The sequence below is a fragment of the Sebastes umbrosus genome, chromosome 8 (assembly GCF_015220745.1).
Source record: "Sebastes umbrosus isolate fSebUmb1 chromosome 8, fSebUmb1.pri, whole genome shotgun sequence".
Taxonomy (NCBI): Eukaryota; Metazoa; Chordata; class Actinopteri; order Perciformes; family Sebastidae; genus Sebastes; species Sebastes umbrosus.
This window is the reverse complement of record NC_051276.1, coordinates 2,666,498-2,691,065: the sequence shown is the minus strand read 5'-3', so window position 1 is coordinate 2,691,065 and position 24,568 is coordinate 2,666,498. Positions and strand designations below refer to the sequence as shown.

The 24,568-nt window shown below is 42.4% G+C and overlaps 1 protein-coding gene across 2 annotated transcripts in view; it reads left to right on the top strand.

Annotated features, from left to right (window-relative positions):
- LOC119492915 (whirlin-like) overlaps positions 1 to 24,568 on the top strand; it is a 124,573-nt gene that overhangs the window by 32,745 nt on the left and 67,260 nt on the right. For both annotated transcript variants that reach the window (XM_037777794.1, XM_037777795.1), the window contains exon 2: positions 19,544 to 19,720. In XM_037777794.1, coding sequence (XP_037633722.1) covers positions 19,544 to 19,720 — 177 coding nt within the window. The remainder of the gene's footprint in view (positions 1 to 19,543; positions 19,721 to 24,568) is intronic.

The following is a 24,568-nucleotide window of genomic DNA, read 5'->3' as shown; positions in this document are numbered from 1 at the left end:
GTTAAAAGGTCTAAAATGTAGCTAACACCAGTTTCTTGACAAGCCTTAGAGGTTGTTATGTAAAAATGAAAAATGTACGTAATGATGCCAGCGGGAGTGAGTGTAGGTCTTTCTCTTGAGTCCTGGTAAAAAGCCTCGCTGCAGCATTCTGACAGCCTGGAGCTGCTGTGAATCTCTCTGTGTGAAATAGAGTCAAGAACAATCTCCTTTCTGCAGTATGTTTTCATTTCAGAAAACAGGACTTTATTTCTTCAGCCAATTTATTCGCTCCTGGCAGCTGACCAGTATGACCAATAACTGCTGTTATAAGGGACTGTGAGCCTCTAAGTAAGAACAAAGTCACATGCTGCTGTTCACTGAGCTTCTTCACGCTACTAAAGGGCCCTTCAGCAGTATGGCAAGCCGTTTTAACTTTTAATAGCTAAACTGGATTATTTGGAATTAACAATAGAGATAACTACAACGGCATTTTGACGAGTCGTAATTACATTGTGACTAGTCAGAGTTCTTTTTCAAGATATCTATAACATCGTTCTGACCAGTCAAAACGACAGTTAGAGATATCTGTAATTCAGTTCTGACTATCCTAAATAACAGTTACAGACATCTCAAACCTCATTATGACTAGTCAGAGTTGTTGTCATGACGTTGCTAATCAAGGCTTCCCATTGGATATCGGCCCAACAAAGCATCTGAACAGTGTCAGTAGAAGCTTTTGCTAACTTTGATAGTTCGGTAAAGTGTGAAAGATATTCACAGATTCAAACTTCCCGGATCAATAACTCATCAGTGAAACATAGTTAAAACACCAACGAGGGCTCTTTCTAACCGTAGTGAGGTAGACAACGAGCTACAAGCTCATTTGAATCGCAACAAACCTTTAATCCTCCGAGCCGGACACGTAACATCGGTCTCTATGTGCATCCGGCTGTGAGACGAGTGATCAGGGACCGCTGTGGATCAGATAGATAGAAAATGACATGAAATAGAATGAGCTCATCATCAGGAATCTGTGGCCAACGAAAGCTTTGTTCACTAGAGAGTTGTGCTAGAAATTTACAGCATATTGTGGATTCATTGTTCCAGATACACTTTATAAATCCATACGGTTGCAGTGCAGCAGCCATAGCTTCCGCCTCCCATTTGCCGTAGCTGCCGACGTATTACAGATATCTGCAACGTCATTTGGCCTAGTCAAAACTCTAATTCTAGATATCTGTAATTACATTTTGACTATCCATAACTCCAGTTAGAGATATCTACAACGTCATTTTGACTAGTCAGAATTCCAGTTCAAGATATTGTCACGGTCAAACCAGCTTTGCCTCAATAAGGGTCTGTCGATACTCACACAGCTCTCTAGGGTTAACCACAAAGCTAGTCAGCCGTGAGTATGTGAAGAAGGAGTGGGCTATTAGCGTACCTGCTGCGGCGTGTAGTGTGGGCTGGACAACCTGGTCCCGCTTGCTACCGCTCGCTTCTCCGAGTTGCTCGGCCAGCTCCCGACTCCGCCTCAGTCCCGTCACCGGTGCATCTGGGCGGCTCTGGGGAGAACCCAAGCAATGGTGGGCCGACGGTCGGCCTCGTATTTCAATAAGGTCTCGTTAAGACGAGATGTAGGCGATACGCGATGAACTGTTGACAAACTTGACGGCACAAACATTCACGGGGCATTGTTCATTCACGGTGTCACTTCGTCAGTCTTCTCAGGATCGTCATTCAACTTTACCGAACACACCACGCCAAAGTCCTCCCTTGTGGTATTCAGGTCGGTCTCTCCGGCGTTCCTGCGCGGCTGGCCTCTCGCTCTCCCGTGTTACAACCCGGCTCTTAGGTTGCGACAAAAATGGGAGTGGAGACGAGGTAAATGCCAAAAAGTACAGAATTTATTTCAAATTAACAAACAATAACTAAATAAACGTGGAAAGTCAGTAATCAGTAATGTAGGCATGTGTGGGTGTGTGAAAATGTCTGCTACAAACAAAACCAAAAACAGGTGTGCCAGCCAAGGAAGAGAGAGAGAGCGAGAATGGGCTGAAAAGTAGAGAGCTTTTATTCCAGCCACACCAAGCCCAGGTGTGGCTCATCAGCCTGACGACCCTCTCCTGCAAAACAAAGGAAAGAGCAAAGACACGGGACACCTAGTGGATAGGAGGGGTCGTCACACCCCCCTCCATAAAAACGGTGTTCCCACAGGGAATGCCGACAGACAACAGTTCAAATAAAATACATTAAACTACATTGCCTAGTAATTCCAAAAAAAAAACCTTTCATACTGACCAGTTCTATAGTGTATTTCCCCGCAGCCAACCAACCCCCATCCCGCCCACTCAGCAACTCCGGCGCCTGAAGAAGCATTTAAGGTGACGGAACAGGGACATAGCAGACCAGAGGGGTTAACAATTCAGTCAGAAATACTTAAGAGCTAGGAGCTCTAGATAAGGCATCGGCCACAACATTATCAGAGCCTTTGATGTGGCGAATGTCCAAACAATAAGCTTGCAAATACAACATCCATCGCATCAACCTGCGATTTGGGCAATGTACTGAGTGCAAAAAAGTTATGGGATTATGATCTGTGTATGCGACCAGAGGAACACTAGAGCCTACATAAACATCAAAATGCTGTAAGGCCCAGATGAGTGAACAAACCGTTGGGTGTGATAAAGGCAGAGATTTCTTTTGCCCTCTGAGACAGTGGAACCTGCCAGTAACCCTTCAGTAGATCAAATTTACTTACAAATTTCGCAGAACCAACCTGATCAATGCAATCTTCGATCCGAGGCAGTGGATAAGCATCAGGTTTGGTAACTGTATTTACTTTTCGATAATCTGTACAAAACCTAGGACTTTTGTCAGACTTTTCAACAAGCAAACATGGTGACGCCCAGCTCGAAGAGGAGGGTTCTGCGATGCCATTTTCGAGCATGTATTTAATTTCTGTGTCCATTACCTTGCGCTTCTCTTCAGACACACGGTAAAAACGCTGACGGATGGGCTGCGCGTCGCCTACATCTATGTCATGCTCGACCAGATGAGTTTGGCTTGGTGTATCACCAAACAAGCATGGATAGCTGTGAATAAGAGCAGACAACTCAGCACTTCTTTCCGCAGACAAATGAACAAACAAAGAATCAAGATTACGCAATGTTTCAGCGTTCTTCAGTCGCCCACGCAACAAGCTTTCATCTGGTGCGGTAACCCCATCATCCTCCCCTGCAGGGAACTGACTCCCAACAGCCGCCGCTGCTGAGAGAGGTCTAGACTCGCAAGCATAGTACGGTTTCAACATGTTGACATGGCAGAGTTGAGTTGCTTTCCTACGCTTCGGCGTGGAAAGGATATAATTTTGGTCAGACACCTGCCGCAGTACAGTAAAAGGGCCAGTAAATTTAGCTTGAAATGGCGACTTAACTATTGGAAACAAAGCAAGGACCTGATCTCCAGGACTAAACCCGCGCTGCTCGGTTTTCCGATCATACAAACGCTTCATTTTTTCCTGGGCAGACGACAACTTTTCTTTAGCCATCTCCCCAGCGGAGTACAAACGATGCCGGAACCCGTTTACATACTCTATTAGATTACTAGGCGGTTCTGATGGCGTGACAGTGTCATGCAGCAGCGTGAGCGGCCCACGCACTGTATGGCCAAAAACAAGTTCGTTAGGGCTAAAACCGGTGCTTTCCTGCACAACTTCTCTAGCAGCTAACAGAAGCCATGGCAGCCCTTCCTCCCAGTCCTGATTCAGCTCAACACAATAACTACGCAAAAGAGACTTCAGAGTCTGGTGGAACCTCTCAAGAGCTCCCTGACTCTGTGCGTGATATGCGGAAGACTGGTTATGTTGGACCTTCAACTGTTTCCACACTTGTGCAAAACGGTTGGATGAGAAATTTGAACCCTGATCACTCTGTATCACTTTCGGGATTCCGAAGATGGAGATGAATTGTGTCAGTGCTTTCACTACCGACTTCGTGGTGATAGAACGCAGTGGATATGCGGCTGGATACCTCGTGCTCTGACACATCACAGTAAGCAAGTAGTTACAGCCTGCTTTGGAACGAGGTAAAGGACCGACACAATCAATGATCAAATATTCAAATGGCTGTGCAGTCGCTGGGATGGGGCACAGTGGAGCAGGTTTAATGCTCTGATTGGGTTTACCTGTCATTTGGCACGTGTGACATGATTTAATATAACGAGACACATCTCTCTTTAAACGAGGCCAAAAAAAATACCGTAAAATGTAATTATACGTCTTACGGACGCCCAGATGTCCTGACTGGTTATGTGATGTTTGAAGGACCTCGTCACGAAACTTTACAGGAACCACAATCTGAAACACTGGCTTACCGACAAAGTCTTCCCCATGCGACAGCCATTTTCTCACCAAAAGCTCTCCTTGCAACAGATAACCACTGGCGGCGCTGTTTCCATCCTCAGTGGAGAGAACAGCCTCAAACAGCTCGCTCAGGGAGGGATCAGCTCTCTGCTCCGCCACTAGGTCACTGCGAGATACAGACAACAATGAGTCAGGAACAACAACAAGATCCCCCTCACTCAACTCCTCTTCACCCTGCTCAGGTTCCCCCTGTGCACGGCTCATAGCCCGTGTCACAGCGCAAGCGGTAAACACTTCTGGGAAACACAGAGCGTTCTCATCTGGGTTACCAGTCACAGTGGGTGAAGATGACACTATAGGAGGTGGTGGACGCTCGGCCCACACCTGGCTGCCAGCCAGGCCGTTACCAAGAATGATGTCCACACCTTCGATCGGCAGTGCAGGACGGACTCCCATGGCGACCTTACCCTGCACCAAACCACAGTTAATTTCAACAGAATGCAGAGGAACAGGCACAACGTTCAAACCCATACCCCGCATCAGGACAAAGTCCCCAGTATCAGAATCATCACAAAATGGCAGAACAGAGCTCAAAATGTACGAGTCATATGCTGCGGTATCTCTCAAGATTTTTACCGGCACACTGTTTCCTCCCACCAGTGACACACAGCCGTCAGACACAAAGGCAGAGAAGTCAGGTTCCTCCAACCTGCATGGCTCTCCAATGTTAACCTGTCGAAAGGGAGAGACAACAGGGACAGGTTCCACAGATACAGCACAAACACCAGAGTTCAACTGACCCCCGTTATACCCTCTTCCAGCATTAGCTCTGGGACAGTCAGCTTTCCAGTGCCCTCTACCCCTGCAAAAGTTACATACTCTTGAAGAGTCAAAATGCGTCTGGCCTCGTGTATAGTGTTCCAACCTACCAAGGCGTGGATGAGGTTTCTCCTCTCGTCTACCCGAGGCACGATACATACCACCTCCGTCTGGGACCCTGAAGTTGCGGTCACCTCTGTGCGTCAGTACGTAGTCATCAGCCAGGGTGGCGGCCTCAGCAGCAGTCTTCACCTTATGCTCACCGATATAAACAGCGATGTGGCTGGGGATGGAATTTTTAAATTGTTCCAAAACAACCAGATCACATAAAGCATTATAAGTGTCTACCTTTACGGCATTGCACCAACGACTGAAAAAAGTGACCAAATCTCTGGCAAACTCCACATGACTCTGTTTACCAGACTTCTCCCAGGTCCTGAACTTCTGTCGATACGCTTCTGGGACTAACTCGTAGGCCTTTAATACAGCAGATTTAACAGTTAAATAGATTTTACTTTCTGCCACTGTCAGAGCAGAGTAGGCCTCCTGAGCCTTACCTATTAAAACACACTGTAATAATAATGTACGATCAGCATCAGACCACTCTCTGCTCTCTGCTACACGCTCAAACAGTGAGAAAAAAGTGTCTGGGTCTCGCTCACTAAACTGAGGAACTAACCGCAGATTACTGGCAACATCAAATGACGAAGTCGATCTACCAGAGAAGTCAGAGGCACGGCTAGGACCTCCAGCAGGTAAACTCAACCTGTGCTCTATCTCCAGCCTTTTAAGTTCTGCCTCTCTCCTCAGTTTCTCCACTGCCAGCTTCTCCATCTCTGTCTGCAGTAGCAACAGCTCTCTCCTCTGCTCAAAAGTCAGACCTGTATCTCTGCAGCCAGACACATCAACACTGTCCACCTCAGGACCAACAGTATACATTTTACCTCTGAAAATACCCCTATCACTGAGATTTGCTTTAACAATACCTTTAATGTTTTCCTTCATCCTCTTATCACCAACATCTAAATTAAAATGTTCGGCAATACGGATTAACTGTTCACGTGAGCAGCTCTCCAGCAGCTCCTCCGATGGCGCTCTCCGAAACTCCTCTACACTCGCCATAACTCACTTACCTACACGCACAATCCTCTACTGACGCGACAAAAACACACCTGGCACGCTGAGCTCACACAGCCCGCACAGCCGTGACGTCACCGTGCACCGTCCCTCTAACTGCCTGACAGAGAACTAGGTAAACTCCCCCCTAGTCTTCAAGTGCTAGTTGCGGTGGGTATTTATGCACTATCTACCGCAAAGCCCGGCGAAGCAACCGGCAACCGGCGACTCCCCCCGCAGCCTCGGCCGTGCTCCCGAGCTGACAGCAGCTCTAACCGCGTTCACACCACACTAACACCCCCCTACGAACTCCAAAGGGAGTCCGCACTGAAGCCTAACAGGGACAGAAACACCGGTAACTTACAGTGGCTGGACCTGACTGCTGAACTCACTGCCAAACATCACCAGCACATCAAACCTGGCGACACTAAGAAAAAACCAGCGGCTTCACTGAAATGAACACAAACAGCACTTACCCTCGTCAACGCTACTCCCAAACATTTAGCTGAGCGCTCATTGACAAAAAACGCTCCTGAAATTGGCAACAGCTGTGTGTCGACGTCACACTACAACCGGTCCTTCTCACTAACTCCGCCCAACAGACCTCTTACTACCTGAGAAACTAGGTCCACCAAAATAGACGAGCCCCCATTTGTTACAACCCGGCTCTTAGGTTGCGACAAAAATGGGAGTGGAGACGAGGTAAATGCCAAAAAGTACAGAATTTATTTCAAATTAACAAACAATAACTAAATAAACGTGGAAAGTCAGTAATCAGTAATGTAGGCATGTGTGGGTGTGTGAAAATGTCTGCTACAAACAAAACCAAAAACAGGTGTGCCAGCCAAGGAAGAGAGAGAGAGCGAGAATGGGCTGAAAAGTAGAGAGCTTTTATTCCAGCCACACCAAGCCCAGGTGTGGCTCATCAGCCTGACGACCCTCTCCTGCAAAACAAAGGAAAGAGCAAAGACACGGGACACCTAGTGGATAGGAGGGGTCGTCACACCCGCGAGTTGCTTAAATCACTTCCTGCTCACCAACTAGGCCCACCCCTAACCGCAGCAGCCAATTGTTATAGCCCATCCTTATGACTCAACTTATGACAGACAGTTAGACCGTGACAATATCTACAACGTCATTCTGAATAGTCACATTTTATTTTTAGATATCTAACAAGGACAATGTAGATATCTTCAATTGAGGGGAAATAAAGATATCTTGAACACAATCTTAAATTGTAGATTTCTGAAACTGGAATTACGACTAGTCATAATTCAATTACGAATATCCGTAATGTGAATTACGGATATCCGCAACTGAATTGTGGATATCCGTAATGAGAAACCCCATACACATGAATGTCAAAAGTAGTTTGAATTGTACTGGTCAAAATAGAATAGTGATATGTTGAATTAGAGTTTTGAGTAGGCAAAATGATGTTGCAGATATCTCTAATGAATATCCTGTCTATCTATTAAATGTTAAGATGACTTGCCGTACAGCAGTGAGGTACTACTCACTCACTTACTTTCCACATCCACATTACCCAGCTGCTTCGTTTCAGATGTGCAATAACAAATCTAGCTCTTGCTCTAAAACAAGCATGTTTCTCTATTTGCAAGTGCAACTATCATCAATTTTGCATTAATATAAAGAATACAAGTTTCTGCAAATGCTGCAATTATTATCAAATAATATATCAAAAATTATCAACCAAATACATAATTTGGCAACTCTTCTATAAAAAAGACATTCAATTTAAATTTTGTTTTATTGATTATTTCGGAAAGTAGATTTTTCACATTTCACATTTTCACAAGATGGATGTTTAAATTTAGAGCGAGTCTTTTCTGTTTATCAGGCTGCGTCTCCTTCAATATTGGTTTACATGACTGGCCCGGCCTGCTAAGACAAACTGAAGTGAAGCCTGTTTTCTGGGAGAGTATGTTGATATACAGCTAGTGTTATTGAAAAGGCTGGCAGGGTGAATTATACCCTGTCAAAGCCTGCACAAACTGCAGCCTTGGGCTCAGCCAACAATGTAGCAAGCCAATTCATCACGTCTGTGTATGGGACAGTGCAGGGCAGGTTATTGTAGCTGGAGTAGGGTTAATGAACAGTGCGTAGCCTCACGCCTGACAAGGACACAAATGATGGAACTATTAAAAGACTTTCTTAAATAGCTGTGTTTAGCTGTCCGTCCCTGTTCATTTTCTGCTCTGTATCGGCTGCTGTCATATTATTGCACCATGAACGTGACAGCCTCAAGCTGGAAGCAAAGCTGCTCTAGAGGCACAATTACTCTATTTCTTGGCATAAATCTTATAGCTAGAGGCAAAGCACCATATGTTTTTGAAATGCACATTAGCTAAGGGCAAACTGAAGGACAGAGGATGTAGCATGGCCATTTTCAAAGGAGTCCCTTGACCTCTGACCTCAAGATATGTGAATTGAAATGGGTTCTATGGGTACCCACGAGTCTCCCCTTTACAGACAGGCCCACTTCATGATAATCACATGCAGTTATGGGGAAAGAAACAGGCAGTTTTTTTAATGCAGTGTAGATGTGTTATTTTAGCCTATTCTAAAATGGTGTGTTTGAATATTTCTGCATACTGGGGTCCCTAAACAGTCTTGAATTACATAAATTGGGTATCACTGTAAAGCTGAGACTCTTGTGGATCCAATGAGCCCATAAACTAGAGACCTAGAGCATTCAGAGGATGGATGGCTTTCCTATCTAGATTGACAATAAGGGGGTTTCTGAGCAGTTTACACAACAGAAGTGCTCGCCATCCAATCGCCAAAAAAGGCAATTCTTACAGAAAAACTCCAAATGTCAAAAGTTTTTTGATACCAAATCACAGCATGGCTTTTTCTATGGTGTTCCTTATGGTGTTCGTGTCTTAATGTGGTATTTTGGAGGGATTATTGATCATTTTGATCAATTCTCCAGTGGTAAAAAATGGTTAAACTTTTCTCCAAATCTCTGTTACAAATGGTATCAACCCAAAAATTGCTGCAACAATTTATGAGACATAATAGAGCTTGAGAATGACCATCATCTATACTTCGATCATAATGTTCTAAGCCCTTATATACTTTAACAATTTATTTTAATGAATGAATGAATTCATTCATTCATTCATTCATTCATTCGTGATTATTTTTGATTTATTACTAGAACAATTTGACACACAGTGCTGAGCTGCATCTCAAATTAATCTTCATGTTCCAGCTTTCAGATGATGTACACCCCTTCTATGTGACATCTACTATTGACCTGCTATCTGACCCTGAAGACCCCCTGTACCTCCCTAAGAAAGACAAAAACGGGTCTATTGTTGGTCTCGGGGGGTTAATGCAGTAATTAAAATTACATTATATCTAGCCATTCATGACCATATTCATAATCTGTAGTTTAGCTATAAGATTTGTATTAGCAGCAATAATATTTTTGGGCCACTTGGGGTCAGCAGAACAAGCTGTGAACAGTATCATCTTATAAAGGTGTCTATCGGCCTCTATATTTATTTATCCATGTATTTAGCCAGGAAGGTCCCACTGAAATACAAGACCTCTCCTTCCAGGGAGTCCTGGTAAAGATGGCAGCATAAACAGTTTCACATAAAAACAATTTCACATGTTAGACATGAAGGCAAGACAATACAGGCCATACCAGCTATATCCATAACACATTCCTCCTGAGTCAAAGATTATGTAAAACAGCAACGTGTTTCCTTCAGGGCAGTTCGCAAAAGGTCTTTAAAGGCATTCAAAGATGGGAGTACTTCTTAGGTAATGATATTTTGCAGCTCGTTCCATGCCCAGGGTGCATGAAAAGAGAAAGCTCAGGGTGCACACTGGGGACATTTAAAAGAATCTGATTTATAGATCTAGTGCTACAGTTGCTGTTATGAACGGATCAATGGCTGGAGATATAAGAAGGTAGTTTGCCTAACAATGGGCCTCATGCAGGAAGCCATTTAAGAACCAATTTCCTCTTATTTTTCTTTGTACCCACGATTTCTTCTTATTTTTTTAGTACCCATTGATTTCTGTTTGAGGGGCATTACCTATGCCAATAATAAATAATCGGCCACACACCTCCAATTTGTGATCAAGTGGGATTCATCATTCAGCTCACCTGGGTAAAAGCAGATTTGGATAGTTAAGAACATTTGGTGCATCTGGAGTTGTCTTCTCTTACTGTATTTTTTTTCCTTAAAGGGGCAGAAATTGTTTGTTAACAGCGACACCTGCGGCTTGGCAGTAATGTTAGCTTACCTGTCCAATTGGAATTTTGCCAGCTTGTTCTTCCGTGGAGTTTGTGTTGGAGTTGTGGTGGGGGCTGGTTGTTTGTTAGCTTTAGCTATCGTTGCACACTGTTAGCCCTGTAGTGGAGCTGAAAAGAATAAAGGCACTCGCGAGTGCACATGACGACACATCTGTTGGATTTTCCCAGAAAAAACGGTCCTCATTCTTCATATTAAAAGCGGTCTACAGGCTGGTAAAGGAAACCCAGAAAGTCGTGGAAGGACTAATTTTTTTAGGTTATGTTACAACCTGTTCACACATTGGTAATAAAAAAATACTAAAAACATACATATATATATATATATATATTATTATTATAATTTATTTTAATTTAAGTGTAAACACATACATACAGGTCCTTTAACAGAAAATTAAGAGAAAATATAAGAGAAATTTAAGAGAATGTTGCTGCATGAGACCAAATGTCTTGGCAATAAATTGCAACATTTTTTTCCTCTGGCACAGAGAGGACCATCCTAAAGATATATATAAAATGCAAATGCAAGCTTTTGTTACACAACGTATTACAGCGTGATATGCAGAATCTATTTTTTTTAAGTAGGAATGATGTAAATCACATCACCATAGTCTAATACAGATAGAAATGAGCTTTGCACAATTTTGTTTCTGGCCTCAAATGGAAAACATTTCTTTGGAAAAACAGTTTTGGCATAAGCATTTCCAATAGATTACCAATATGCACATTCACATTCTACTTTTAGGATATAGGATGAATTCTATTAATACTCAAAGGGGAAACTGGTTTGCCACCATAAACAAAGACATACACAACACACCGACCAAGACGAAGACACAATATGTCATCTACACGATAGTTAACACCAGGCAGGGTCATCGAAGGGAAATACATAGTTCCATTGCAACAATAATAAAAGGGTTAGTACCAATACTACAATTCAATATCACGATACTTGGGTGCTGATTCGACATGTATTGTGATTTTTAAGTATTGCGATTCTACTCAGTACAAGTATAATTCGATATAGTGATTTATTGCGATTTGTGACTTTTTTAACACTAGACCATGGGAAAAAATTGAATTATACACTTCTAGGGACTTTTACTATGGAAAATATCTAAATGAATCAAGTAATAATGTTTGATTTTCATCATGGATGTAGTCAGAGATCCCCTGAAGTCTAATATATCAGTCATTATCAGGCAGTATTTATCACATTTTTTTTCCAGTATCCCAAAAATCAAAGAATAAAGACATTTCCCTCACGAATTAGTGGTATTTTCTTTTTAATTTATAAGGGAAATGTAATGTTTTATACTTCTGGTGAATATAATCCAATCAATATCATTTCCATATATGTATTTTGTACATACAGTTCCCTTTGTTAACAACTTATTTTGAAAACGTAGTCACGTGTATATTTTCGCTAAAATGACCAAGTCCGTCGCTAGCTCTCCCGTCATGTCAAGTCAAGTCAAGTCAATTCAATTTTATTTGTACAGCCCAAAATCACAAATCACAAATTTGCCTTGGGGGGCTTTACATCTGTACAGGATACGACACCCTCTGACCTTTACAGTACGACCCTCTCATTGGATAAGGAAAAACTTAACCAAAAAAAAACCTTTTAACAGGGAGAAAAATGTTAGAAACCTCAGGAAGAGCAACAGAGGAGGGATCTCCCTTCCAGGATGGACAGACGTGCAAAAGATGTTGTGTGTACAGACTAACAACATAATGAAAATACAACATAGACAACCCATGACAAAAAATAATACATATAATGTGAATATAAGTGAGAAGGTGAATCCAGAAGGATGTCAAGCAGCTTCCAGGCGTCGCCAAACAGAGCCAGAGCAACACGACCTCCTCTCCACGCCAAACCGGTAGAGCCAGGGCAACACGACGACCTCCTCTCCACGCCAACAAGATAGAGCCTTAGCAACACAACCTCCTCTCCACGCAATATAGGTAGAGCCAGAGCAACACGACCTCCTCTCCACTCCAGATCGATAGAGCCTTAGCAACACAACCTCCTCTCCACACCATATAGGTAGAACCAGAGCAACACGACCTCCTCTCCACTCCAGATAGATAGAGCCCAAGCAACACAACCTCCTCTCCACCATGAACCTAGAGAGAGGACCAGATTTTTGTTTTTAGTTCACAGTTGCTTAGTAATCTAAACGTATGTTACCCATGCCAATAAGCCTCCTTGGACTGAGGTAAGTTGTTAGAGAGGCTAAATCTCCTGGAGGACGGAGGTCCAGGTCTGTCATGTGGAATGAGGCACCACCAGAGAGGCAGAGAGACGTCACAGAATGGCTGATGGTCCAGCACAGAAAAGCCTGGGTCAGCTCCGTTCTCTTTATACATCCATGGTCAGCTCCATTGGGTCCGTTTGAATGTATTTAACATAAATGTCAGTATATGTGTGCTCTACAGTTGTAGCGTCGGCCCATTTGACCAAGGAGATGAGAGTGACGGCCGGCTTAACCACAAGTTACCGCGATACGATAACGTTTCCTGTCCATAACAGAGTTAGCATGCAGCTGTAGCCGTGATGTCTATCTATGCTTTTCCTGTCAATGTGTGAAACCCAAAGTGTTTCCATCCTTTACTGGATGTGTAATGTTTACCACACTGGATTTAAATATGAGGCTGCAGGTCGTATCCACGTGGACCCTCCGCCGTTTTCTACTTTCTCGCAGCGGCTCGCAGCGGTTTGTTTTGGTTGACAGATACGGAACGGATATGATGTCACATTATTGATTCTGGCATTAAAAAATTGATTTCAAAACTGTAAAAAAAAAAATTGTGATACAAGGTGAATCAATTGTTTTTCCTACCCCTAATAAATGGTATGCAGACAATAAAAGCATAAGTAGTTGCCGCATACAGTGAATGAATAAAAAGTGGAAGGGACATTGTATCAACATTGTTCATTACAAAGCCTAATTGTTGCATGAACAAAAGGCATCCTGAACCTTTCAGTGGAGCATTTTGGCAATAGGAGCCAGTCGCTCCTGCTACTCTTTGAAGGTACTGTGCAAAGGATGGTCGTCCCGGGACAGAACTCTCCTACGCTTCCTTCTGGGTCTCTGCTCTGTGATGGTCTCCAGAGAATCTGGATTCAAGCTAATAATAGATCCAACCTTCTTGATCAACTTCATGATTCTGTGTCTCTTCTAAATACGGTCCATAAAAAGCACAGAGAAACACTTGAAAGTGACTGCTAAGAGAATGGCTACATAGAAAAGTTTGGAAGCAACTCAGGAGGAGGAGGCTTAGCTGATTTTGCGGAATATAACTCACGGGAGTGCAGGTGAAGGCCTCCTGTTTGTCCTCAGACTGCTCCACGCTTGTTTGTCGGTGACAGGAGGGGAGGTTGACTAATTGAATTTAGGTGGGAATCTCACCTCACTTACCTGAAACTATTCATCATCTGTACAGCTCTGGGGGGGGGGGGGCTCTGAAGCTCAGCTAGCTGTACATCTGTGTAGACACGAGGCGTAGTACACAGTGTTAAAAATCCAGCCAGTGTGTCTGGATGTGATGGTGTTCACAAGCAGGAACAGACGTCCAGTGGTGGAGCATCTCGACCCGTTGACCCGGCACACATAGTCCTTGGGTGCATCTGCGACTTCTGGCGGTGATAAAGGAGCTCAGTAAGCACTGAATTATGGCCACTGCACTGCTGGAATGACACATCACAGTCGCAGTGCTGAGACACACACTGAACATCCATTAGCACTGCAGGGACAGCCATCCATAAACCTCACAGCACCAAACCGTTGGGAGGGGGCGAGCAGAGAAGAGGACGGGTTTTAGACATAAAATACTCTGTAATTAGATAAGTTGTGGTGGACAGGAGAAAAAAAGAAATGCATTAATAATGTCATTTTTTATTGATGCCAGAGTGAAATCATCCACAGGGAGGACAAAGGTCATGCTCAACTGCTGAACAGCAGCCCCTTGAGCCAGTGGGGACTGAGTGTTTTGCTCAAGGACACTTCAGCAGGGCAGATGTGTTCCAAGATTAGGGTCAAACCTGAATCCTTTATTAGAAGGGCGAGCTGCCAGCAGGACTAAAGGAGAAGCAATGATAATGACAGAGAACAAAGTGAGATCGCAAATCTTTCTTGAGTTTTAGGTCAGTGCAGACTTTATCAAGACCACCATCTCTCCCCAACCTCAATTAAGTGTTTTACTGTAAGTTGCCTTAACATAACCATACTTTAGTTGTCGTAAAGAAAATTTTGTAGTGAAACTAATCAAATGATACAGTATTTGCTAATAGAATTTGATCCCTTCATGGATCCATGATATCCAACCATACTCTCTTCTACAGTCATCTTTCCAACATCTTATTTGTAATCTCTTCTGCCAGAAAAATGTCGACAATATTTAGCCCTTTGTGTCCTGTTTTCCCTTTCATCCTCAATCTTGGCATCATGTTGCAGTTGGCAGCCACTCAACAGGCTCAGTTTGTCAAACTGGTGACGTTTAACCCACAACGGTCTTGGACTTTTGGGAAATGGCCAGGTCAGTAAACAATGATATACATATATATATTTTAAAGAATTTACCATCCCCGTCTTGGCAAATGGAGTGAACTGCTCAACTACAAGGTGCAGTGTGTAGGATTTGGCGGCATCTAGCGGTGAGGTTGCAGATTGCATCCAACTAAAACTTCTCCAAACGTGTAGGACAGGGATCAGCAGCCTGTGGCTCCTGAGCCACGTGCGTCTCTTTAGCTCCTCTTCAGTGGCTCCCTGTGGATTTATAAAAATGGAAATGAATAATTGTTTTTTGTTTACATTTTCATTTTTATTTATCATTGTTGTAGGTCTATGGTATTAGGGCCACATTGAGGAAAAAAATAAATCTAAGATTAAGAGGATAAAGTCACAATATTATAAAGTAGCAATTTTACGTATTTTATTTATTTATTCTGTAAATCTCAGATGTTTTTTTCCCTCAATGTGGCCCTAATACTCCGTAGTACATTTGCTCTTTGGCCCTCACTGCATTAGACTTATATACTATATACTTAGACTATGAACTGAGTTACCTTCATCACAGTGCTCAAATGTTTTACGGCTCCAGACAGATTATTTTAGATTTATTAGATTTGCCTAAAATTGCTCTTTTGATAGTAAAGGTTGCTGACCCCTGGTGTAGGAGAACTACGGTGGTCGACTTGACAACGTGACAACTTGACAACGTGACAACGTGACAACGAGACAACGTGACAACGTGAAAATGTGAATGGCCCTATCTATAGCCAGTGTTTGGTTTGTCCGTTCTGGGCTACTGTAGAAACATGGTGGACTCCGTGAAGAGGACCGGCTCCCTATGTAGATATAAACGGCTCATTCTAAGGTAACAAAAACACGGTTCATATTTACAGGTGATTATACACTAAAGAAAACAAACCTATTAATATTATATTCAATTTCTGCCAATAGATCCCCCTAACTGTTACACACTGTGCATTTAATGGTCAGCAAGTTTAATGTTCCAGGCCTGGAAGCTTTAAATGAGTTGTGTAATTATTACACGTGCCAATGTGACTTTAACAGAACCCAGAAGTTCAGTTTCACTTGGGCTCTGTACATAGACATAATGTTAGGCAATCAGGGTTGCTGGAAAGACATGGGGCAGTTGTGGTCTGAAGGGGTTTCAGGGTGAGTGATCAGGGAAGTGGTGATGCATGACATTCTGGCCAAGAGAAAAACAGTCATTAGAGAGACTTCATAAATCATATAAAACACTAAATGACAACTTCAGATTACAGACACCTTTTAAATCTGGCCCGGGACTATGTGAGTAATCCAAGATTATTTTCTTGGCAACGGCAGACAGTTGCAGACAATAAGAAAGAACATCTAAACACAGGGTGGCACATTGCCCTGATGTCTACGGGAACCATCTCAACTCTCTGACCCCTGCTACAGCAGCCTCTTCAGCCATGTTTCATGATGTAGTGCCCCTCAGCAAGTCACTGTGCCCTATCATGATCACTCATTGGGGACCAGAGTGTCAGAAAAGAACCCAAAACAGGAATGACCAGTAACAAAAGCCATAGTGAAAGGAACAGGGACAGAAAAATGGCAAAAAGTTAGCAGCTTTCATGCCTCAGAAACTGCCAGATGTGTTCACATTGATGCAGACAGGCAGACATTTCAGCACTTGTTTTCAGATAAACATCACACTGACTAAAAATAGTGCAAAGATACATCCTCCAGACCCTTTGTTTTTGAGCCACATTGTTCGGAAACGTGGGAGACGATGAAAAGTGTATAATGTGTCTCTATTGGATTAGACAGATTTTAAAAAAGGGAAAACAAAGAGCCTCTGATTTTTGGGAAACAAAAAACAACATTCCCTTTAGGCTATATTGTGTCTGGAATTCCATACTAACATGAGATTTAGTAGGCTAAAACGGTGTGTGAGATGTTTTAGGGTGTCCGAAACCTTAGTATGAAACCAATAATACGCAAATTACATACTATTTCCGGTGAAATTTTACAGTATGCAAACGCTGGACACTAAAGCAGCATAAATATCCCACAATGCAATGCGGTAGTGACGATAACGTTCATAACAGACGTTGGCGGACGGCTCTGTAACATCGGTAACACTTCATTTTAACTGTAAGTATAAGATTACACTTTACTAGGTGTAATATACTTTTTAAATTAGTTCAGACTTTGATTCTCATAAATCGTCATTTTGGTCACATGATGTTGGCATGGGTTACCATGGTTACATATCTCCAACCGGCATGAGGCTCTCAAAAAGTCACGACATAAAATACTGCTCATTGCGTCCAAAAAGATGCATGCTACTGTTTATTCACTCAAGTATGTTGAACAAAAGTACACGTATTGGGTATGTAGTGCATAGTATGTGATTTTGGACGCAGTGTATTATTGTTAAGTTTTTATACATTGTTGAAAAAGTTTTTGTTTCCAAAGGTTACTTTTATTTAAGAGAGGAACCTCATCCATATAAGACCTGACCCTGACCCTCTTTCTTTCCGTTTCCTGGTGTCTTTGCTGCTGTGTTTCCGCCGGCGCCTGTGTGAGTCACAATGATAGTCATTGCTTTGGCCCCAAAGCCTCTGCTAATTTTGTCCCTCTCTCATAAAACAACTAAATGATGTGACAGCAAATGCACAAGGCGAGGGAGCTTCAGTGATTTAAATAGCAAAGCTGAAAGGAGTATGAAATAACCCAAGGAGAACTTATGAAAAGGATCAACACAATGTATCTGTGCCAACAGGAGGGCATTGTTACTCACAGTCACTGTTTGGTACAATACCCCTGGATCAAATAAGAACAAATCTGCTGGCAGAGGATTGTGGTGTATTGTTTGTGTGCTAGCCTGGACCAGCCCACTATATTTGGAATTTTGTTCATATTGGATGATTATGCACCTCACCATTTACGTACAATATCAATGTTCAGTGGCAACCAGCAGGCTGTTCTTATACACCGTTCGTAGCTTTACCTATAAAACGTAATGCAGTGTAATTCGTATATCCCACGTAATCATGAACCAGGAAGTCTCGTCCAGGAGGCCAGTGTTCGTATCCCATGTGAAACCACAGGTCAACGTTGATTATTTGTCACGTAACTTCATTAAGTTACGTCACTTCTGTAGTTATTTGAACCCAAACCACAATCTTTTCCTAAACCTAACTAAGTAGTTTTGTTGCCTAAACCTAACCAAGTATTTCCAGCGTAGTTATTTTAAACCAAACCACAATCTTTTCCTAAACCTAACTAAGTAGTTTTGTTACCAAAACCTAACCAAGTCTTTCAAGCGTAGTTATTTTAAACCAAACCAGTCTTTTCCTAAACCTAACTGAGTAGTTTTGTTGCTTAAGCCTAACCAAGTATTTCAAGCGTAGTTATTTTAACCCAAACCACAATCTTTTCCTAAACCTAACCAAATATTTCAAGTGTAGTTATTTTAACCCAAACCACAATCTTTTACTAAACCTAACCAAGTAGTTTTGCTACCAAAACTTACCAAGTCTTTCAAACATAGTTATTTTAAACCCAAACCACAATCTTTTCCTAAACCTGACTGACTAGTTTTGTTGCCAAAACCTAACCAAGTCTTTCAAGTATAATTATTTTAACCCATACCACAATATTTTCCTAAACCTAACTAAGTAGTTTTGTTGCCTAAACCTAACCAAGTTGTTTCCAGTGAAGACGGAAGACAGTTGCAAAAATAGGGCTGATTGTATAGAAGTCTGTAAGAAAATGAACCTACTTCTTACATGACTCATTACTTCAGTCCATCCATCCATTCATTATCTGTAACCGCTTATCCTATTCAGGGTTGCGGGCTGACATTGGGCGAAGGCGGGGTACACCCAGGACAGGTCGCCAAACTATCACAGGGCTTCATTACTTCAGTAAACGTTGTAAACATGAGTTTATCGTCTCAATCTGTAGTTTCAAGTCTTCTTCAATACAGCATGATGTTCATTTAGTAAATTTTAGTCCCATTCAGAGTAAAATAAACGATAAAGCAGGGTATGCTTTAGGGCGTGGCTATCTTGTGATTGACAGGTTGCTACCACGGCATTGTCCGGTCTGGGATTGTCCGTGTATGTATGTATTAAAACTCAAAAAATCAAAACATAACTTATTTAAAATTTAGAGGAAATCGCTAGCTGAAAAGTAGATTAATAAATCAGCTGGAAATGTTTTCGCTTTTTCTGGGGACCAAAGTCCCAAGAAATGATACAAGCACAGAGCCATCATTGATATTCTTATGTACAAGGCCACAATTCTCTGCCATAAAAGACAGTATTTATTGGTTTCATTAGGTGTATCTGGCCTATACATGATTGGATTGCTAAATTGCGAAAGGATTGCTATGTAGGTTCATGAGTTCTGCCGTATACAGCACTTTCACAACCTTACCTTCCTCTCATGATGCAGGTGCTGAAGGGATGCAAGAAGCTGGCCATTTCAGTGTGTTCCATGGGTCGGATCCCTGGAGGCTACATCACCAACCACGTGTACAGTTGGGTGGACCCTGAGGGCCGGAGCGTCACCCCGCCACCCGACAGCCTGGAGGCCAACCAGAGGCAAGGACATGAAATGGAGGACAGGATGGTAAGAACAATATGTGTTTGTTGGTGGTGGTACAAGATAAAAAAAAAAAGGTCCAGTGATGTAGTAGATGATGTATTGAACAATTCAAAATGAAAACATCTGAAGAACAGATGGATAAGTGCAGTGAAGACTTTTCTCTGAAAGCGAATATAGTGTTGCATGTTTCTGAAATGTCATCTGTCATATTCAATACAATTTATTATCCAGGATGATATTTTTTGTAATTGTCCTTCTGCTCATGTCTGACAGCAGTCAGTTCAGGACTGGAATATTGTTCTCGGAGGACAGTCATCATGACCTTTGGTGTTGTGACATTTTTGAAGACAACAACTCGGTCTCACAGGAAGGCATATAAATAGCATGACATTACAAGAACATTCCGTGTGTCAGGATGCATTTTAGGCTTTTCTCATGTCACGGTAACGTCCATAGTTAGGTTTAGGCAACAAAACTACTTAGTTAGGTTTAGGAAAAGATTATGGTTTGGGTTAAAATAACTACGCTGGGAATACTTTGTTAGGTTTAGGCAACAAAACTACTTAGTGAGGGTTAGGCAACAAAACCATTTAGTTAGGTTTAGGAAAAACGTCATGGTTGGGCATACGATAAGTACGTAAACTAAGCAAAACACGTACGGAAACAACGTAACATAAGTATGGAAAACATGTTGTACATCAAATTAGCATTTTAAAGCTGCAGTGGGTAGAAATGGAGCAAATATGATTAAAAAAGCTATTTTTATAAAACAGTCGCTATATCCTGACAGTAGTGCATGAGACAGGTCATCTGAAAAAAAGCATGTGCCTCTGTGTCCTCCGGTGCTCCTAATGGCATCTGCAAGATTTCACAGACCGGAGGAAAACAAGCAGTCAGAGCTGATCTGGAGTCTGCCGTCCAGCTTCTGTCTATGAGAGCCGGCTGTCAATCACTCACGAACTCCGATCAAACAGTCAAACTAGGCAGCGCTGATCAAATATGAATCAATATTCTGTTACTGTAATGCCTATTTCTCTCCTCAAATCTTTTTCAGAATCATCTTGTAGTGTACTGTTTAGCTGTAAAATGAAAAAGTTTGTTACCCGGCAGCCATGTTGAGATCAAGTTGAGGAAATACCAAGCACCACCCACCAGCCGGAGCACAGCCAATAGGAACGCTCTCTCTCTCTGAAATAACCTGTGATTGGTCAAAGTCTCCCGTCACGAGCTACATTTTTTTAAAGCCTGAAAACAGAGCCATGAGGAGGAGCAGAAGTCTAGTTCACTCTCAGAACACTTGAATTACAATATGATGTAAGGTTATTATGGAATTTTTGCCCAATGATGCCAAAAACCTGTTGCCTTCTGAAGCTTTAATCAAGAGCCTGTTTTACTTTTACAAGTATGTTTTAATGAACCTGGTTCCTACAGGGCAATATAGTGAGAGCATTGAATTTGGTTTAGAACATTTTAAGAACTCAGCAGTGGACTTGTTAGCCCCTAAAGGTAGCTAATAAATATGGTTCAGCATTGTTCATGCAGACCTCCACACTTGAACTGGATTAGGACAACTGTATCAGTCCAACAGAGATTGATTTCAGTGTACACTCGTCGTCATGGTAATTACATCACCAAATAGACACTATCCTTGTGTCAACTCTTCTCACAGGATCAATGGTCCACTGAGGCAGACCAGTGTTGCTCCCTACGTGGCTGGAACAAGGCTGTAATTGCCTCATTGCTAGACAGTTTTCTGGAGAACGGGGGAACTGAAAACCAATGTCCCCATTGCTACTGTAGGATGCATCCAAACATCCTACAGCAGCTGCATGGCTAATACTGCTGCATAAGCAGATCAATGCAGCCAAGGCTAGTGCCTCTAAATGCAGCTCTGCACAGCTCTGCACAGCTCTGCAGATTTGAATGGGACTCAGTTGATGGGTGATCCATCCAAAAGCTCAGGACCTGATTTACGCCTGCTGTAGTAAATGTTGGTACAGCATGGGGGGAAAGAGGATACCTCAGAAAACTGCTTATATTTGCATGTATTCAGATGTGCCTGGATGACCTGGAGGAGAGCTGATTAAAGGGTAAGGAGCGGTTTCTGAGCAGAGGTCTGAGAAGCTGTTACTAGAGGCAAAATGGCCTGCCAGATATATACAGTGGGGAGGTATGATTTATTGGCTCCTTATTCGGAGAACATATAAATCTTTGTCAGTTAACGTGCCAGATGTATGCAAGTTGATCTACAATATGCCAGCTGTCTGTTTTATGAATCATGTCCATTGAAATGGTTCTATTGTGTGAGAATCATAGAGCTAAGCAACCCTGCAACCCTGTCCTCCCATCTGCAAAGAGGCTTTTTGTGTGAATGGACTTGCCTTTATATAGCGCTTTTCTAGTCTTCCGACCACTCAAAGCTCTTTACACTATGTCAGCATTCACCCATTCACACACACACTGATGCTGCTAAGGTGCCAACTTTGCCCATCAGGATCTAATCTAAATACTCATTCACACATTCTATGCCAACACTGTGTCTTGCTCAAGGACACTGTGTCTTGCTCAAGGACATGTGACCCGGAGCAGGCAGGGATCGAACCACCAACCTTTCGATTGGTGGACGACCTGCTCTACCGTCTGAGCCACAGCCGCCCCGCACAGAATCTCACAATTGTTAATCCCTATCACTTTGTGATAGTTAGATCAGAATTCTGGCTAAAAGAAACCTTCAACAGTGGCTTTAGAAGTGGTGATTTATTTAATCTAGTGTGTAGGATTTGTTGGCATCTAGCACTGTGGTTGCAGATTGCAAGCAACTGGGTAGCCCTCCACTCAAACATGAGTAACGTGAGACTCCCAGTGCCAAACCGTGGGAACACCGTTCACCTCGCTCAGAGGCCATCCTTACCATAATAACCTTACTAGCAGCTCCACAATTTTGCACTCTGCATAATTAAAAAATGCAAAAGACCCTCTCGAGAGCCAGTGTTTGGTTTGTCCGTTCTGGGCTACTGTAGAAACATGGTGGTATAAACTCTGTCAAGAGGTGAAGAGGACCCGCTCCCTATGTAGATATAAATTCTACATTCTAATTCTTAGTTTCAGGCGATTACACACTAATGAAACATAGTTATGAATATTATGTTCCATTTCTGCTAATAGATCCCAATGGGTCCTAATTAAATGTTGTTTCATGCCACAAGACAATGTGAATAAAGTTGACTCTGTACACAACTTGATATATTATGTATTATGGTATTATGATATATTATTATATATTTTGTAAGGAATAATGTACAGCGAGCCGATCATTGTTGTGAAAGAAACCCCGACACGCCAGCTGTACATTATCTCGCTTATTATACGGCTACCTACTGCTCCGGGTCACATGTGGATGTGTCTTTGAGCAAGACACTTAACCCCAAATCGCTCCCGAAGGCTGAGCCACCGGTGTGTGAATGAGTGTTTAGAATAGATCCTGATGGGCAAAGTTGGCACCTTGCATGGCAACCTCTGCCATCAGTGTATGAATGTGTGTGTGAATGGGTGAATGCTGACATGTAGTGTAAAGCTCTTTGAGTGGTAGGAAGACTAGAAAAGTACTATATAAATGCAAGTCCATTTACCTTTTACCGTTTAAGAAATCAATAATCTGACACAAAAAAAGGTCTGCCAGAATCCAACATCAGACCTGCGCCCATAGCAACGGTCTGTTATACATAGCAACGGTCTGCTATAACGAAATAAAAGACTGTAGAACGCTGTGATTGACCGATCCGAATCGAGAATTCAACAATGCCGTTTAATAAAATATGAGAAAAGTATTGTCCGGTGAAATGTGTATGCAGGTCCGTTTATTAATTGTCCTTAGTGAACTATCCTCTTGCCCTGAATGGCACACTATATTAGTGTCTACTTATTATACATGACATATTGCAAAGATTCAGTGAATAGTAATTAGTGGCGCATGGTCAAAGGTGCATAGTTTGAGTGTATGGAGCACATAGTTTTTGGTAATTCCAAGGCAGAAGTAACCTGTACTCCTGTGATACAGTTTGAAAACAGTGTTGGAGAAAGAGGTGTGATGGCCCTGGCTTCAATCATGACCAATCAAATAACTTCTCTAGTGCACTCTGTGCCGCAGCACTGACAATTTGGTGGTGGCAGGAAGCACTCCAGAGAGGCTCTGCTATAAAAGCTTCTCCCGGGAGGAGACTAACGTCCTTGTGTATTATGAGCTGCAGAATCTCCACACATCTAATACACAATGTGTAGAATGTTGCATCTAATTATCAGCACAATTAATTTTATATCACCACTTGGTGAAAATTGATGTGTTCTGAGTTGCTTACTGTGTCACTGTGTTCTCTATAAGTCTTGAGTCATACATTATCGGTACTATGTATCCATCCGCCATCTATCCTCTATCTTGTACCCATTTATCCAGTTACAGGTTATGGTGGCAGCAAGCTCAGCAAGGTAGCCCAGATGTCCTTCTCCCTGATTACCCAAAGTTTATGACTATAGGTGAGGGTGGGGTGTAGCTCACCCTCACTAGTGAGCAAGATCCCAAGACACCTGAATCTCTTGGCAGAAACTCACCCTGAACCCAGAGAGACTAATTCACCATTTCCTGCAGGGTAACATGGCCTCAGATTTAAAGATACAGATTCTAATCCCAAACCCTTCACAATCAGCTGCAACAATCACCACTCCACATCATCTGCAATCTTTGCTTTTGTGCCGCCATACCCAATACGGTAACGCTTTATATTAAGGTCCTTGTAATAAGTGTTAGTTAATAGGTAATAGGCCCTTATAAGATGTTTATTAACATTATTTTGCATCAATAAGAATATATACATGTTA